Raw genomic sequence first — 17,649 nt, 5'->3', positions numbered from 1 at the left:
GGCAGGACCTGGAGCCTCGACTCTTTGGCTAGGAACTGGCCTGTTCCTCCTGCACCTGCCAGATGCTCCCCCACAGGGTACAGGAAGCCGCGATCCCAACCAAGGGGGAGGGCAGGTGTTCTCAGGACACGGTGCTCGCATCCTGGGAGCGGGCCTCACACCGCACTGAGCCCAGTGGGCCTATCGATGGGGACTGGGGGGGGCTGGTGGTCCCTCACAGGGGACTTAGAGGGGGAATCCAAATGCCACAGGTGACCGTACACGAGCAGGGAAAACCCTGCCCAGTCCTGCCCTGGGGAGGGGCCCCAGCGCATCTAGGCGGTCTTTTCTCAGAGACACCCAGCCCTGCGCAAGCCTGCCTCTTCCTGTGCCTCTTCCTGTCCTCCCTGCTCCTCAGCCTCGAGGCCCCACGAGGGTCCAGCGGTCTCTCCGTGCCAGGGAAACGCCCCTCCAGCAGGCTCTTCGTTCCCAAAGAGCAGCCTGGATCCTGGGGTTCTCACCCAGTCTGTCCCAAGAGACCCCCGGCTGCTTCCTTAGACTGTTGGTGGGCTCTCGGGATGCCGTGGGAGCTCCCCCGTCGGAGCCACTGGACTTCTATGGGATACAAGGGTCCTGGAATTCCAGTTCTGAGCAGGTAGCCGCCGGTGGGCCGTACCCCATCAGCTGGTCCTCCAGCTGTCCCTGAAACCCTTCTCCCCTCTCTGCCCTCCCCTGGCCCTCCCCTGGCAGGCCAACCCTGTTCTGGTCCACTCTGGTTTTCCGGTTTCCGTCCGAGGAGTAGCACAGCCACCCCAGATCCAGGCCTGCTTGGGTCTGGCCCCCAGCCCCCGAGCTGGCCTCTCGTGGCTCAGCAGCGGCTGTGTTCCTGCCCCCAGGCTGGTCCTGACACTGCCCTTCCCGAGGCACGATCTCATCCGCTGCAGGCCAGCCCCTGACAGTCCCAGCTCTTGCCCTCTGTGTTGCGGAGCCATGACCCTTGCTTGGCCTCTCCCCTCTGCCCCCACTGGTCCTTCATGAACAGCAGTCGGGGCAGCTGCCCCACTGGAAGGTGCCCCCTTGAGCCCTCACTGCCTCCCGCGAACCCCAGCGTCAGTCCCTGAAGTCTGCCTTGGGAGCCTCAGTGGAACCAACAGTAAGAGGACCCTCCGGGACTCCATGTTTCAAACCAGGTGTTTATATCAGAACAAAGCCCACATGGATTGGTTCAGGTTCCCTGGAGAGTCAAGCCATGGCAAATAAATAATGCAGGGTAGAAAAAGGGGGAGAAAAGAAAGGCTTAACTTCCCTTTTTCTACTGAGGTATGGACCATAAAAAAAGGAAGAACAAACTTTGAAGCAGCAGTGATTTTGGAACAAACCCTGAACATAGACGGATGCTCTGGGGGGAGGGGAAAGAAATGGTATGCAACATCTTCCCTAGAAAAAGGGCAAGGGTCCCCCTGCCCCCTTCCTTCTGCAGACGCTGCAGGGCAGGCCCTGGCCTCAAGTGGTTATTCCACAGCAGAGATGCGCTGAACCCACTGTCTTTGTGTTGAAGTCTGTGTGTCTCATCACCTGGCCATTTTGCATTCCTAAAACTCAGAATGTGGGTGTGTAGATGAATCTTTTAAAACTGTTTTTAGATGAAGCATTTGAGGTGAGGCCCCTTGATGAACTAGATTTTGGGGAGGAAAAGTTTAGCCAGAAATGCATGACTGGCCCGGGAGGGGCCCCTCCCATGGCCTCCGAGCACACAATCCCGTCCACTGCAGGCTGACCACTGCCCTGCCCACCCAGAAACACAGGTGCCGAAGCTGCCTGTGTGGGAGCAGCAGCACCCCTCCACCGGAGCCCTTTCTACCCTCCCACCGACCCACCCCGGCCCCCGGCTGACCCGGCACAGTACACTTGAACACTCGCTGTGGTCCTGTTTCCTTCCGTCTGAGGGATTCATCCATATCGGTTCTGTTTGTTTGTTTTTTTAACATCTTTATTGGAGTATAATTGCTTTACAATGGTGTGTTAGTTTATGCTTTATAACAAAGTGAATCAGCTGTACATATACATATATCCCCATATGTCCTCCCTATCCCACCCCTCTAGGTGGACACAAAGCACCGAGCTGATCTCCCTGTGCTATGTGGCTGCTTCCCACTAGCTATCTATTTTACATGTGGTAGTGTATATGTGTCCATGCCACTCTCTCACTTCGTCCCAGCTTACCCCGTATCGTTTTAAGTTTTATTTTCATAGTTTGAACAATATACTAACTTACTGTACAAACATTAGAAAATATGGGAAAACAATAAATGAATGGCAGCTCCAATTCCTCTCTTCAGATATTCAGAAATTGCCGCCAGTCACACACATACACGTGAGCCTGCATTTCTGGTTATGACAGCTTCTGCTATGGTCTGAATGTTCTTGTCCACTCACATTCATATGTTGAAACCTAATCCCCAACGTGATGGTATCAGGAGGTGGGGCCTTTGGGGTGATGAGGTCATGAGGGTGGAGTCCTCATGCTGGGATCGGTGCCCTCATCAAAGAGACCCCAGAGCTCCCCACCCCTTCCACCATGTGAGGACCCAGTGAGAAGGTGCCGTCTGTGCCCCAGGAAGCTCTCACCACACACTGACTCTGCCAGTGCCTTGACCTTGGACTTCCCAGCCTCCAGAAATGTAGAAATAAATGTGTTTATAAGCCAGCCAGTTAATGTTATACCAGCCTGAACAGACTAAAACAGCTGTATAACAAATTACCCCCAAAACTTAGTGGCGTAAAGCAGTCCTTTATTATTCTGTGGATCAGGGAAGGAATTTGGACCTAGTGGGGATGTTTGGCCTCTGCTCCGTGATGTTGGGGCCTCAGCTGCAAGACCAGAAGGCTGGGGGCTGGAGAGTTGTCTGGGGTTTCCTTCTGTCACATGGTCAAAGGGGCTGTTCTCGACTTCTCGGGGCAGGCAGAGAAGCAGTGGTTATGAATGGAGAGGGGCCCCTCAGCCACGGGGGTACCATCCTCAGGTTGGCTCGAATGGCTCGGAAAGAGGATTTACATCTCTGTCACCACGTGAACATCTATGACATGTGACAGCGTGCCTGGAGGCTGAGCATACACACTGACATCGTCCTTCCTGTTCCCTTTTCGTGCTCACTCTCCACGTTGCTCTGCTTTCTCACAAAGGACGGCATGTGCACTCGTCTGCATCACTGTCAGAGGCTTCTGCTGAAATACGCTTCGTAGTGACGTAGTGACGTAGTGACGTAGTGGAAGCATCTTGTTTTATACACTCTCCTTGTCTGACAGCTCTGTTTTCTAGGAGGTGTTGTCTTATTTGTCCACAATCATCCAAGAAGATAAAGGAGAAGAAAAGAGAGGGAGGAAGAGGGAAAGGGTTGTTATAATCGTTCTAATTTTCCTGGGAGGAAAGCGTGGTTTGTGGAGTCATATATCACCATGTTAATGTTTACAAACAAAGACACCAGAGGCCACTGGTGCTCAAACACAGGATGCACTTTCTGTCTGCAAATCGTTTTTTTCTCAGGAAAATTAAATTCCGAAAATATTTGCACTGAGTCAAAAAAAGTTTCTCTTCACATCTCTCATTTTTAGCTACATTCCTCATTTGTGTGTCGAGTTTGAGTCCCTTTTTTAAAAGTTTAAATAGGATCGGAAGCTATCCATTGAAGTTGAAGCCAAGCTTAGAGGAAACGTCCTGTAAAGGGAAGGAACACCATAAATGTGACAGAGAAAGTGAAGAGAAAACGCCTTCCCCCATTTAAATGTCAGTGAAGGCAGCCCCTCAGAAGCCCCCTCCGGACTGTCAGGCTCCCCTGGTGGTGGGGATGGAGGTACAGTCTAGAGCTGCTGTCTCAGGGGCACAGGTGGGACCAGCATGAAAGGAGGCCCGATTGATGGAATGTTCTGGAAACAACCGGCGGCCGGCGAGAAAGCAAGTCTGCAGATTTCAAACCTGACCCCAGCCCATGCAGATATGCAAGCAGGGCATCCGCAGACAGTGTCTTTAACACAGAGCAACGATCCCGTTACCTTCCGGAGCTGGGGTGGGAGCAGGAGAGAATGACTTTGGGATCCAGGGAGTGGAGCAGCTGCCGTGCCACGTGGCCCTGGGCCCAGGCCTCGGAGCCACTATCCCGTGGGCGCGCCTGCTGTACCGTGCAGGGTCATAGCACTGGCGCCACGGGACCCGCCGCCCCTCCCACCGCCGCTGCGACACCTACATTCCTGTCCCCCGCAGGAGACACCTCCGCGCGGGCACCATCCGCCCCTTCACCCGCTGCTCAGCGCAGGGCAGGTCTGCCCCGTCACAGCTCAGCCCCAGGGAGAGCCTGTCATGGGCAGCACGGCAACGGGACAGAGCGTGGTGTGTGGGGCTGAGAGCCGGGTGCTTGGCCAAGACCCTCACTCTCAGTCCCGGCGCGGCTCTACCTCGGCTACCGCGTCCGAGATGCGCGGCCCTGCACTCCACCCCGCACCCACTGCGTCTCGGCTGCGCCGGGACACCGTCCTGCGCGCCTCCTGGTCCAGCCCCAGCAAGGTTATCTCCCTCCTGGATCATGTCCTCCAACCAACACCAAACAAAAAAATCCTTCCGTGACCCACTTTCCCTCCGGCTACTGCGCATTTCTCTTTCCCTTTCCAGGAAACTTATCAGCGAGCTGTCGACACTCGCTGTCTCCAATTCCTCTGCCATTCCCTCTCCAAGGCTGTCCGGCTTCTTCCGCAGCACCTTCTTCACGGCCTCCCCTGGGCTTCCTGCCCCGCCTCCACGGCTAGACACCCTCACCTCCCCAGGGAAGGCCGGGGTTCCGTCCTGAGCCCTTTCCCACCAGCGCGTCCTCCTTGATGGCCCGTTGGTCTCCTGGCCTTAAATGTCAGGACCCCCAAACACACGTCTCCCACCCGCCTCTCCTGCACGGCCCAGGCTGCCGGTTCTCAGCACCAAGTCTAAAAGCAGCTTGAGCCCAGCGTGTCAGCACGGAGCGTCCCAGTGCCCTGCGCCTCCCCAGTCTTACCCGCCAGGAAGTGGCAGCCCCACAGCACAGGCCACACGTCCGAGTCCCTTGGACTCCCCTCCTTCTGTACCCTATTACTTGGAAGAGCACCTATTGGGGGCCACCGTTCCCACCATGACTGCATGACCCTGGTCCCTGTCATCACTGCCTCTGGATTATTGCAAACAACCCCCTCCTGAGTCCCTGCGTGGCCCCTGCAGTCTCGCCTCAATACATAAAAGAGTGACCCTTTCAGACAGAGACCAACGGGGTCCCCCACGGTCCCCTCCAGCCTCACGCAGAGACAGAGCCAAAGCCCCTGCAGTGAAGGAGGCCCCCTTGACCCAGCCCTGCTCCCTGGTGATGGTGACGGCACCTCTGCCCACACCTCCCCGCCCGATGTATCCCCCGCTTCCTGATCTCAGGGCCGAGCTGTCCCTGCCAGGGCTGCCTGCGCCTCCCCCTCAGTCCTCCTGGGTGTGCTCAGATCTCACCATCTTGGAGACACCCCAGCACACACACTTATTTAAATTGCAGCTTCCCTGGGGATCACTTCCTGTCCTCTTTTCCTGCTTCATTTTCCTCCTTATCACATTTCTCTCTGTGTGTATTTTATTTAACTGTCCTGTTTACGTCTTCCTTCCCCATTAGGCTGTAACAGAATGTCCACTCCATAAAAACAGAGCAGGTATTGTGTCTGTTTTGCCCACCCTGCATCCCCAGGGCCCAGATCCGGGCTGGACACAAAACCTCCCTCTGCCAGGGAGTGAACAGCTCAGAATGTCAGCCCCACAGCAGTGTCGCCAGCCTCCCCCTGCCCAACCCCATAGGATGGAGCCATCGGGTCGCACATGTGGAAAAGTACCATGCAGCTCAGGGTGGGTGCCCTGAAGAGCAAAGTTCGGGGTGTGCTGACCACCTGAGTCACACAGAACCGTCCACAGTGAGGGCTGTGAGGTGGGCCCGCTCTCACGGACGAGGAGAGAACTGACAAACACAGTGGACGGTCCAACAACCACTTCTAAAGAGAAAGTCTCAAAAGACACAGCATTCAGGAGGCCCTCGGGCTTTTGCAAGGCCAACCATCCCCCTGACCAGGATGCAGACGTCACACAGGAAGTGAGGGACACGCACCGAGCCCAGTGGGGAGGGGACGGGACTGTGGCCCTACAGCACAGGCCATGCGGCTGGCAAGTCGCTTCAACTCTCTGCACCTCTGTCTTCTCATCTGTAAAAGGGGGATAGTAATGTTGTTTTTCTCATGATTGTGAACATTAAATACATACACACGTCTATAGTTCAGAACAGTGCCTGGCACTTAGTAAACGCTATAGAAATGTTTGCTATTAATATTGTCAAGCATATGAAATAATGCCCCCAAACTAACAATAGATTCCTTCATCTCTCTAAGAGGTAGTTTATGGTTGCATATCAGGTAATTTTTTTAAATTATAGGACAAAATGAACTTCACATGTGTGACTATTTACACATTTTCACAATTTTATTTCATTGTTTTTTAAATAAATTTATTTATTTTATTTATTTATTTTTGGCTGCATTGGGTCTTCGTTGCTGCGCACAGGCTTTCTCTAGTTGCAGCGAGCGGGGGCTACTCTTCGTTGTGGTGCGTAGGCTTCTCATTGCGGTGACTTCTCTTGTTGCGGAGCGCGGACTCTAGGCACGGGGGCTTTAGTAGTTGTGGCGCTCAGGCTCTAGAGGGCAGGCTCAGTAGCTGTGGTGCACAGGCTTAGTTGCTCTGTGGCATGTGGGATCTTCCCAGACCAGAGCTTGAACCCGTGTCCCCTGCATTGGCAGGCGGATTCTTAACCACTGTGCCACCAGGGATGCCCTATTAAATTTTTAAAGAAGGTTCCAACCAAGCCCCCTTTTTCCACTATTGACTGTGACATATAGTTTCCCTCTCAGTGGATTTAAAGTGACTTTATCCAGGTCCAGTAGGGACTGACGGGGGAAGTGTGCTCTCCAGAGAGGGCAGAGCCAGGGCTGGGGGAGTGAAGAGGCTCATTACGAGACGTCCACAAAGGAGCGCTGAAGGTGGGCTCCAGGGTGGCCATCCACAGCTTCATCCATGAATTCATCCAGCCATGTTTGTGTGCATCTGCCAGGGCTTGGAATCCAGCGGGCCTTGGGGGAGGGTAGAAGGATGGATGATAGGCTTCTGGGTCCGGACAAGACAGAGAACAAGCAAGGGCTGCCCTCACCCCCACCAGCAGCAACCTTGGAGGCCTTGCAGGAGAGGGAGGGACACAAAACTGCAAAGTCCTGTGGAGACCCCAGGCTGGTGGGAACACTGGGGGTGGTGATGGGGGAGCTGGGACCGTGGAGGTGAGGGGACCACTACTAGGGCAGGAGGCAGAGGAGAGCTGGGAAATTCTGTTGCTGTCTCTGCCTGTTCTCCCAGAAAGAGACCAGCAGCCCATCCCACAGCCTCTTATCAGAGAGGGTCTGCTTGGGGTGGCCCAGTCCTGCCAGGTGAGGAGCTGATGGAAGCGGCCCTGCCAGATCGGCTTCCCTCCAACACCCTCTCCTTGCCTCCCCTTCTGCTCCCCAGGGCTGGTGGGCTGCAACCTGGAAAGCCAACCTCCTCCTGGGGCCACTGACATCTGTGAGTTTAAGGAAAATTCTGGTGGAGCAACAGCAAAGAGGGTGCTTGGCAGTAATTCTGTGGTCTCAGGGCTCATCCCTCTCTCGCGTCAGCCCCTCCAGGAGGGACACAGAAACCCAGGTCAGGCCTGGGCTTCACCTAGTCCCCCATTACCTGTCCCCAAACAGGGTGACAACAGCCCCAGGAGGACAGGAGTCCACGAGCCAAGGGCAAACAGAAGACCCAGGAGTACAGCAGCTCATATGGAGAGTATGCCCTGGACCACAGTCACCTCGGGAAGCAGAATTTTCAGGCAGATCCAGAATTTTTTTTTATAAATTTATTTTATTTTTGGCTGCGTTGGGTCTTCATTGCTGCGCACCTGCTTTCTCTGTTTGCGGTGAGTGGGGGCTACTCTTCGTTGTGGTGTTCAGGCTTCTCATTGCGGTGGCTTCTCTTGTTGTGGAGCACGGGCTCTAGAGTGCAGGCTCAGTAGTTGTGGCTCATGGGCTTTAGAGCACAGGCTCAGTAGTTGTGGCGCACGGGCTTAGTTGCTCCACGGCATGTGGGATCTTCCTAGACCAGGGCTCGAACCCGTGTCCCCTGCGTTGGCAGGTGGATTCTTAACCACTGTGCCACCAGGGAAGTCCCCAGATCCAGAATTTAAAATAAGTACAATAAATATTCTCAGGCAAGGGAGCGTATCAATAATTAAACAGAAACAAGGAGTCATAAAAACAACCAAAGGGTGGAAACTATAACCATGGAAAGAAGAGTAATGGTAGATGGGACCTGCACACAGATGGTTTTGGTAGGATTGCGTGCAGTGGGGAGGGGATGGTCTGGGGCTGGGGGATGAGCCAACTGTGAGGGGTGTGCCTGGGACTCCAGACCCCTGTTAGAAGCAAAGGCCTAGATGCACACAGAACAGGAATGAATCATGGTGATGGTGCTGAGTGGAAATAAGAAAACAAACAAGGCCAACAGAGTAATTAAATTAAGTTAAAAATATGAAACTGTGTGTCAGCAGATGCGTGGATAACAAAATGTGGTCTCCTCAGCCCTAGAAAGGAAGGAAACTCTGACACCAGCTACAATGTGGATGAACCCTCAGACATTGTGTTCTGTAAAATAAGCTGGGCACAAAAGAACAAATATTGTGTGACTCCACTCCTGTGAGGTCCCCAGAGGAGTCAGATTCCCAAGGACAGAAAGCAGAGAGTGGGTGCCAGGAGCTGGAGGACGGGCGAGTAGGGAATTAGTGTTAATGGGCGCAGGGTGTCATTTGGGGAGGATGAAAAGAGCTCTGTGGGTGGATGGTGGTGATGATGGCACAACCATGTGAATGTACTTAATGCCCCTGAACTGTCCACTTAAAAATAGTTAAAATGGTAAATTTTATGTTAGGTATATTTTACTACAAAAAAAAAAAATCTAATGAAGGTAATGAAAACAACCCTGTGTGTTATATACACGGACAGGACAGATACCAATAAAAGGACACACATTCAGTCTACTAGGATAAACAGACAGATGAGCCAAAGGGCTGCGGTGTGGGGCAGACGGTGACCTCTGCACGGTCCACAGAATGACACCCACATCCTGGCCAGGGAAGGAGTGGCTGGCAGGTCAAGAGACGGGATTATCTCAGGAACCGCTTTTCCGAGGGCAGGGGCTTCCCCACGCCGGCAGAGCCACCAGCCCTTCCAAACTCCAGTTCCCAAAGCACTGTCCCGGGGTCCCCTTCTCCTCAGCTCGGCTGCATCTGAAACCCGTCCCCGCCTTGCTGGCTGCCCGGCCACCCCTCCCCCCACACCCACGGCCATGGCCAGCTTATGCCCCTGCTGGGTGCGGGGGCCCGCAGCCAGGCTCGTGCGTGCAGTAGGTGCTCAGCGCGTTTCTGTTGGGTGAGAGTGAATGATGGGGAGGGAAAAGGGGGCAAGCTCTCTTGGCCTGGAAAAATGACAGGATGCTTCCATTCAAGGAGCCTGGTGGGATAAACCTCACTCCCAGACTCAGGAGCGTGAGAATGGCCACTCTGCTCCCCGAGGCCCACCGGGGGCAGAGTTGCCCTGGGTAACGTGACCGTGCTTAGTCACTCAGCTAAGCCTGAGGACCACTGCTTCCCAGCTGGGCAGCCTGACCTTTGACCCTGACTCGGCCTTCGGAGCCATGTGTATACAGTGGCGAAAACAGGACTTTGTTGGAGCCCTTCCAGGCTTTCAATCCCGTTTCCAACCAGCGAGACAGACAGATAGGGGGTGCCACCCAGCCCTCACCAGCATGTTCCCAAATTTTGGTTGATGTGTGCAGTTTGGGGAAAAACTGAGTCCGTCAGAACGCCCAGGTGGTGGGGGGAGGGACAGCGCAGGGGTGAGGAGGGGGTGGGGCAGTGCAGGGGTGAGGAGGGGGTGGGGGCAGCGCAGGGGTGAGGAGGGGGTGGGGGCAGCGCGGGGGGCGGGAGGGGGTGGTGAGGAGGGCAGGGCAGGCAAAGGCAAAGGTGAGAAGCTGAGGGTTCCGTTGAGCAGGTTGTTGGCGGCTTTGACCTAGAGCTGCCAGGACAGAAGGGGGCGTCCTCCGCAGCAGCATAGGGCTGAAGGCGGCGACGACGCCCATCAGGGCTCCTGGCTGCAGAACAGCCCTGGGTGATGGTAAGGAGAGGCATTTATTAAAGGGAGACCAAGTGGCTGGAGAATCACTTGGGGAAAATGATCAGGAACCCAGAGGTAATGGGTGACCACAACCTCAGCCCAGATCCCACCCGATGTGTAACTGGGCCGCTGCTGTCTGTGCCCAGGGCCCTGCTGGGACTCCTGCCTAGCCCTGCGCTCCCTTGCAGGGCTCAAGGAGAACACATTCTGGCCTTCTAGGTTTTCGTAGAGGGAGGCAGGGTCTTGCCTCCCACTAGAATGGCTGATTCCCCAGAGGTGAGAAGGCCATTCTGATGCTGGACAACCATAAAACAAAAATGGCCAGCAATGGCTCAGCGGTCCTGGATATTTCTAGACCCTATGGGCCCCTCTGTTGCTGAAGTGGAGTGATTGCTGTTATTTTGATTCTTCGTACCCCTGCCAGTGTTCTTTCAGATTTCCAGTTGTCAGAACCGTGCTGTGCACACAGAAAAGTTTCTTCCAGCACCTTAGACAGTCTCGTGCCTTCTTCTCAGAGTATAAAAATGTATTAATTCCCTGAAACCCAGGAGTAAATATCCATGCAAACGCTGGCTCTAACAAACGAAAAGTTATTTTAACAAAGATTGATGTGCGGGCCCCAGTCCACGTACAGATTTGTCACAATGGGACACTGCTCAGCGCTTCATCCTTTGCGATAAACGCCCAGCTGTGTAAACGGCCGTCAGAGAGCTGTCCGGGGGTCAAGGTCAGCCGTGGTTTGGGCGGGGTGGGCAGTGGCTTGCCGGGAGGTACCCAGGGTTATGGGTCTACAGTTGGGCAACTCCACAATCGATGCCCTGGATGATGAAATGGGGCTTATGGCAGCAGCCCTTGGTCCTGAGCTGGAATTTCACATCCAGGTGACCCCAAGAGCGACCCGTGTGTACGGGCTCCAGGAGGTCCCTGTGGGAGGGCGTTAGGGGTGATGGAAAATAGGCCCAGGGGGAGTAAGGCTGGAGGTGAGTGCATGATCCTTCACTCCTGGCCTGATTTATCCAGACTCGGTAAAGAGAACCAGGCTCATGGAGGCCGGGCACACAGAAGGCGGGAGCGATCCTGAGAACACGCCTGAAAACAGGCTAGCTTGTCGATTCCGGGAAGCAGTCTGGTCTGGTGTCCCTAAAGGCCCAAGTGTGAGCTGAAGGATTTTCAAGCAAGCTTGTGATTCTTTCCACAAATTAGAGCCTCTCCACTTGCGAGCACCTGTCCCCGGCTGTGCGCAGGGAGTTCTGCAAGGAATCCCCCCCGGGACAGTGCATGAGGCCAGAAGGAGGGCCCAGCCAGGGCTGCAGGGTGCAACTGCCCGCACGAGAGGCCGGCTGGCCAGCCAGGAGCCACCTCCCAGGCCCAGCTTCAGGGCTGGGTTTCCTGCAAACCACGATTCTGGAGCAGGGCCGCCAAGCCGATGATGCGTGTTTATGGTTTTCACTGTGCCCCTGGGACAGCTGTGGGCCTCCTGGATCTAGAGCCGCTGGATCTGGAATCCCTGGCAGCTGCTAGTCCCCTAAAGCCTCCCACTGGCTTTGAGCAATCAGGGCTGTTTGTTCATCTCTCCTGTAAACAGCTGTTTTCCCAGTGACTGCCCAGATCCTGTTAAATATTAACAAAGAGCTGCCTCCGCAGCCGCTCGCAGGGCGTCTGCTTTAAATATTTAAGTAATTGCCTTTCGGTCCCTGAGTGACTTTGGCTCCAACTGCTCTGTCACTGCACTTGCCTCCCTGGCTATGGAGCAGCTGGATGTGTCAAAGCTCCTGTTCTCTCTCCTCTTCTTCACTCCCTGCCCCTGCTCGCGCACGGTCTCTCTCTCTCTATCTCTCTCTCTCTCTCTCTCTCTCTCTCTCTCTCTCGCTGGACATCCATCACTCAGGCGCTGGGTCAGATGTGTGCGGCCAGGGCGCACCCCTCCTCCCTCTCACATCTGGGGTGTGCGCTCCCACTCTTGGGGCCCGTGGCTGGGGCATCGCCATACCGTCGCGTCGGGACTTCTAAGCCATCCTCTCGTTTGCTCTTCATCCACATCAGGGTTCGTGTGAGACATGTGGGTTTTCTTTTGCAGGCTCGTTGTGAAGCTCAGGAAAGAGGATTAAGCTCAGATAGCGACCTCGGCCCCGGAAGCTGCGCGGCCTCCCCGCAGGGAGAAGGGGTGCAGAGGCGCCGTCCTCGGGGGGCATGGAGCCCAGGGCTCCTGGGAGCTGGGGTTGCGCTGGGTGGTTCTGTGTCCGCGTGGCATCGGGTCATAACCACACACCTTGGAACAGTATCCCTGAAACCACAGCTTTGTGTGGACTCAGCTGTGGACACTTCAGTGGATCTGGCCCCAAACGGGCACTATGGAGGAACCACGAGGCAATGACTTTCTCTAGCTCTCTCATTCCTTGGCTGGAGTTTGGGAATGAAACCACTGAAGGTCTCCATAGAAATGTCGGGAAATTCGGAGGAAAGGGCAGGTGCTGCCTGGCCCCTAGCTGGGATCTCCTCTCCCTGGCCAGGAGCCTACGGAAGCATCGGTGGAAGACAAGACATTATCTTTCTCCAACTTGGGCTGGAGATTCCTCACCTAAATTTGTGAGACCCCATGACAGTTATATATATCCTAAAAGCTATTGAGATCTTCTCAAAGCTAAACTAATTGAAATCCATTTTATCTCAAGAGCTACTGTGAAGCTCTCAGAGTAAAATGAACTTCAATTTACTTTAATTTAGAAATGGTCTTTTTAAAATAGATACATTAAAAAAAAAAAACACCTTTTTTTTTTTTTAAACAGGGAGAAGGGGTCACAGTTACAAATTGCAATTCCGGCTTGGCCCAGGTGGGGCATCACTGCGTCCTGGGGCCACTTCCCGTTGGCAGAGCCTGTTGTAAGTTGCAGCCAGTAGTCCACGAGCCTGCATGGGAGTCACAGGTCCCCAGCTGTGCAGCCTCTCTGCTTCTCACGCCCCTCATTTCTTCTTCTTTTTTTTTTAAAAATAAATTTATTTACTTATTTATTTATTTTTGGCTGCATTGGATCTTCGTTGCTGTGCCTGGATTTCTCTAGTTGCGGCGAGGTGAGTGGGGGCTACTATTCGTTGTGGTACGCGGGCTTCTCGTTGCTGTGGCTTCTCTTGTTGCGGAGCACAGGCTCTAGGCGTGTGGGCTTCAGTAGTTGTGCCATGTGGGCTCAGTAGTTGTGGCTCACGGGCTCTAGAGCGCAGGCTCAGTAGTTGTGGTGCCCAGGCTTAGTTGCTCCATGGCATGTGGGATCTTCCTGGACCAGGGCTTGCACCGTGTGCACTGGCAGGCGGATTCTTAACCACTGCGCCACCAGGGAAGTCCTCATGCCCATCATTTCTAAATGGAGAAAATAATAGTATCTACCTCACAGTATTCAGAGATCACTGTAGACCCTGTCCGTGAAGTGTGGTGCCTGAACACGGTAAGCCAACAACAAATGTGCTGGAGATACAGCCATGAGCACCAGCTGGAAAGAAGTGTTGTCTGGGCCAAGCGGGAAGCGTCCAGGGCCGCACACAGGAGTCAGCGGTAGAGGATGAACTGGCTGCCATGGTCCAGGCCAGCCTGGAGGCAGGGGCATTAGCAGTCAAAAGATTTGGGGAAAAAAACCAACAAAAAGTGATTCTGTAAGCTGGAAAGCAAATGGATGGGTATGAACGGAGGAGAAAGAAAGGCAGAGTCTGCCTCTCAGAACATTGTCAGAGGGAGGCTGCAGGGGCAGGCCAGTCCCTACCCGAACCCAGAGGGGCACAGGCTGCGAGCTGGCAGGTGTGGAGAGGGGGGGATAGGAGCGCTGAAAAGTGCGGGACTGATAGGAAATCTGTTTATGAAGTGGCTCAGTCTAAGGCCCCCCCGCACCAAGGCACAGAACAATGAAAACCTCAAGCCAAAAAAGGGGCTCTTTTTTAGAGAAACTGAACAAACTTCCCAAGACGAACTAGACTTCCAATATGGAAGAATCTACTCTAAAGCTGTGCTTCTCAAAATATGTTCCTCACCAGCAGCAGCAGCATCACCTGGGAACTTGTTAGAAATGCACATTCCCAGGCTCACCCCAGACCTGCTGAATCAGAAGCTCTTGGCCTTGGGGCCCATCCATCCATGTTTTAACCATTCCTCCGGGAGATGGAGGCTGCACTGAAGGCTGAGAGTCTCTGATCTAGAACAGAACTTCTCAACCTAGGCTGCATACTGAAATCACTTTAGAAAATGCTGATGCCTGGGGCCCCATCCCCCAGAGATTCTGACCTCATGGGTTCTGCATGTGGCCCAGGCATCAGGATTTTAAGACATTTACCAGGTCCAGCCAGGATGGAGAACCACTGGTCTAGAATAAGGCCTTCCTATTTAGCATGTACCAGCCATCAGCCCAATTGCTCATCCCACAGTGAAGCTTCTAGGCCACAAGCCCTGTGCACTTAATCAGATCTCACTGTCACCCTCCCCATTAAGGGAGAGGCCTCATGGGGTACAGACTGACTACAACCACAGGGGAACAACATAGCAGGCACCCAGGACCATTGGCCTGGAGCTTCACTCTCAAATATGAAAGGAGGACCAAGGGTCCCCAGGCACATAAGGGAGACCAGCCATGTGAGTGAGAAATATGAAGATTAGCAAGCAAAACAACCAACCCTATAGGAAAAAGAAACAATGCAGGGATCACAAGATAATTCCTAAAAATTCTCATATCCTCAGAAGGATATGAGAAGTTATTAAATCTGTAAAACAAAAACTGATGCTATGAAAAGGAAATAATTGCATAATCAAGAAGAAATCTTAGAAATTAAAAATATGATTTTTTAAATAAAACTTTCAATAAAAGAAAATTAGGAAGCTTCCCAGATGGTAGGGCAAAAATGAGAAAGAAACCAAAAACATGAGAGAGAGGGAAAAAAAGAGAAATAGCAGTTCAAGTCAGGATGTCCAACATTTGACTGTTACAGCTGCAGAACAAGCAGAGGATACTGAGGGAAAGAAAATAATCTCAGATATACTAAAGGATATTTTCTCAAAGACAAGAGATAGAAGTTGTCAGACTGAGGAGGCCTACGAGTGCCACTCTGGATCTATAATCAAACATCCACAACCAGACACAGTCTCATGAATTTCAGAGCATGAAGAATTAAAGGCAGGTGCTGAAAGCATCCAGGGAGAAAATAAATTAATACAATCAGACTGCCTGTAAAGAAATAAAATCCAGACCTCCTCAGGGAGATTGGGTTCTAGAAGACAAAGGCCTTCCAAGGTTTGAGAGGAAATATTTTGAACATAGAATTCTATACCCTGGGCTTCCCTGGTGGCACAGTGGTTAAGAATCCACCTGCCAATGCAGGGGACACGGTTTCAAGCCCTGGTCCGGGAAGATCCCACATGCCGCGGAGCAACTAAGCCCGGGTGCCACACTTCTGAGCCTGTGCTCTAGAGCCCTTGAGCCACAACTACTGAGCCCTCACCCCACAACTGCTGAAGCCCTCTCTCCTAGAGCCCGTGCTCTGCAACAAGAGAAGCCACTGCAATGAGAAGCCCACGCACTGCCACCAAGAGTAGCCCCCGTTCACCGCAACTAGAGAAAGCCCGCGCACAGCAACAAAGACCCAACACAGCCAAAAATAAATAAAACAAATTTATAAAAAAACAAATTCTATACCCAGTGAAACAAATCTCAAAAGGATTTGGACGAATGCAATTTCCAGACATCTGGAAACTTAGAAATTCTGCCACCTTTTCTTACAGAGTTTCCTGAGGAAGTACTCCAGCAAAACAAGGAGAAAAACCAAGAAGGAAGGATCCAAGAAACAGACGCTCTACCCTGAAGGTGGAGGGAAGTCCCCAGATGACACGGATGCCCCGGCCTGGGGCCCCTGGGTCAGGATGTGAGCCTTCAGGAGGCCCTGGGATGGGCGTCCCCAGGCAGGGAAGACTCAGTGCAGCAGGATAGTGTATCGGCCAGTGTCCAGTCAGGAAAGCAGAAACTCCTCTAGATATTTCCAACAGAGGGGGTTGAAATCAGGAACTTGCTTTAAGACATATTGAAAGCGACTCACAGTCTCTGGTCTGACATGTAAGGAGCTTGGAAGTTATCACTCTCATCTTCACAACAAGAAAAAATCTGAACCAACTGAAAATCAACAACTCCTCTTAGATCTACAGGAGGACTGGGGTCACAGGTAAACCACTGCCCCAAATATTGGAGAGACAGACAGGTAGGTATGGAGAATCACAGCTTACTGGAGGCGAAGCCCAGAAACAAAAGCCTCTGTGGACCCGCTCCAGGGAAGAAAGACCCAAACTGTCCCTCGAGGGCTGGAGCCCCGGTGTGGACCATCTGAGGGGGCTCCAGCCTTAGGTGGGGGGGCCCACACTTTCATGAGTTTTACCTACAGGGAAGATCAGAGCACAATCTTCCCTTGTGCTTCCAACAGGGGGAATAGAAAAGTAGCCATTCTGGGGACTTCCCTGGTGGTCCAGTGGTTAGGACTGTGCACGTCCACTGCAGGGGCACAGGTTCGATCTCTGGTTGGTGAACTGAGATCCGGCATGCTGTGCAGCACAGCCAAAAAAAAAAAGCAAGAAAAGTAGCCATTCTGAAATATTTCCAGAGCATTCTGTTCTTCTTAACTGAACATGTGGCCGGATTTTGAGCAAGATGAATGTGTGGAAGAATCCTTCGGCCTTGAGGCTAAAATCGTCCTCCTTTGTGTGACTTGGGAAAGCCATCAACCTATAGAGAAGGAAACCACGTAACTGCTGTGGACAGAGAATGTTACCTGCCATTTCAGTTAACAGAGGATGTCGCTGTGGCCACCAAGCCTAAAGCCACCAGCACTGCAGCTGCTCCACACCATGTGCCCTGTGGGGATTCGGGATGGAGAAAAACAGGATACTGGCCCTAAGTAGTTAAGGTGTATATCAAAGGAATAAATTCAATGAGTCCAGACTCTCGGGTCTTCCCAAACATTAAAAAAAAGCATTAAATCATTAACTTGAGATGTCTGTTTTTTGTGATTAGCAGTAATAGAAGAGTCCCTCAGAGGGATCTGAGAGGCTGTCGTCCCAGGCTATAGACCTCAGTAATGCCCCAAATAAAACATAATTCTCAGCTTTTAGGTTGTGCTTTTTTTTTCCTCAGTCAACAATATTGTGAATAGTTTACAGAGTTGTAAAAATGCCAATGTTGTTTACTTGTTTTCAATACCTAGATAAAACTTAACAAAGAACAGAAAACTTATTTATGGCTTTCAAACAAAATGTTATAAATCTTTGATGCCGTAAAAGGAAAACCCAGCTGATGAGGGAGCGACAAGGAAGGGAGGTGGAGGAAAGAGCAGGGTTGCCGTGGCCTCTGTTATGTGGTGAAAACTCAACACTGCCTACAGTGG

General features: G+C 52.7%; 1 protein-coding gene across 3 annotated transcripts in view; it reads left to right on the top strand.

Moving 5' to 3' along the window:
- Positions 1–17,649, top strand: part of TM2D3 (TM2 domain containing 3) — a 337,824-nt gene that overhangs the window by 96,312 nt on the left and 223,863 nt on the right. For 2 of the 3 annotated variants that reach the window (XM_049705713.1, XM_049705714.1), the window contains one exon: positions 4,643–6,132. The exons of the other annotated variant lie outside the window; for it this stretch is intronic. In XM_049705713.1, the coding sequence (XP_049561670.1) occupies positions 4,643–4,817 (175 nt within the window). In that variant the 3' untranslated portion in view covers positions 4,818–6,132. Of the gene's footprint in view, positions 1–4,642; positions 6,133–17,649 lie in introns of those variants that run through there. 3 annotated transcript variants of the gene reach the window in all.

The sequence above is a fragment of the Orcinus orca genome, chromosome 2, assembly GCF_937001465.1.
Source record: "Orcinus orca chromosome 2, mOrcOrc1.1, whole genome shotgun sequence".
Classification (NCBI taxonomy): Eukaryota; Metazoa; Chordata; class Mammalia; order Artiodactyla; family Delphinidae; genus Orcinus; species Orcinus orca.
Note: the sequence above shows the minus strand (reverse complement) of the source record. Positions and strands in the feature narration are given on the sequence as shown.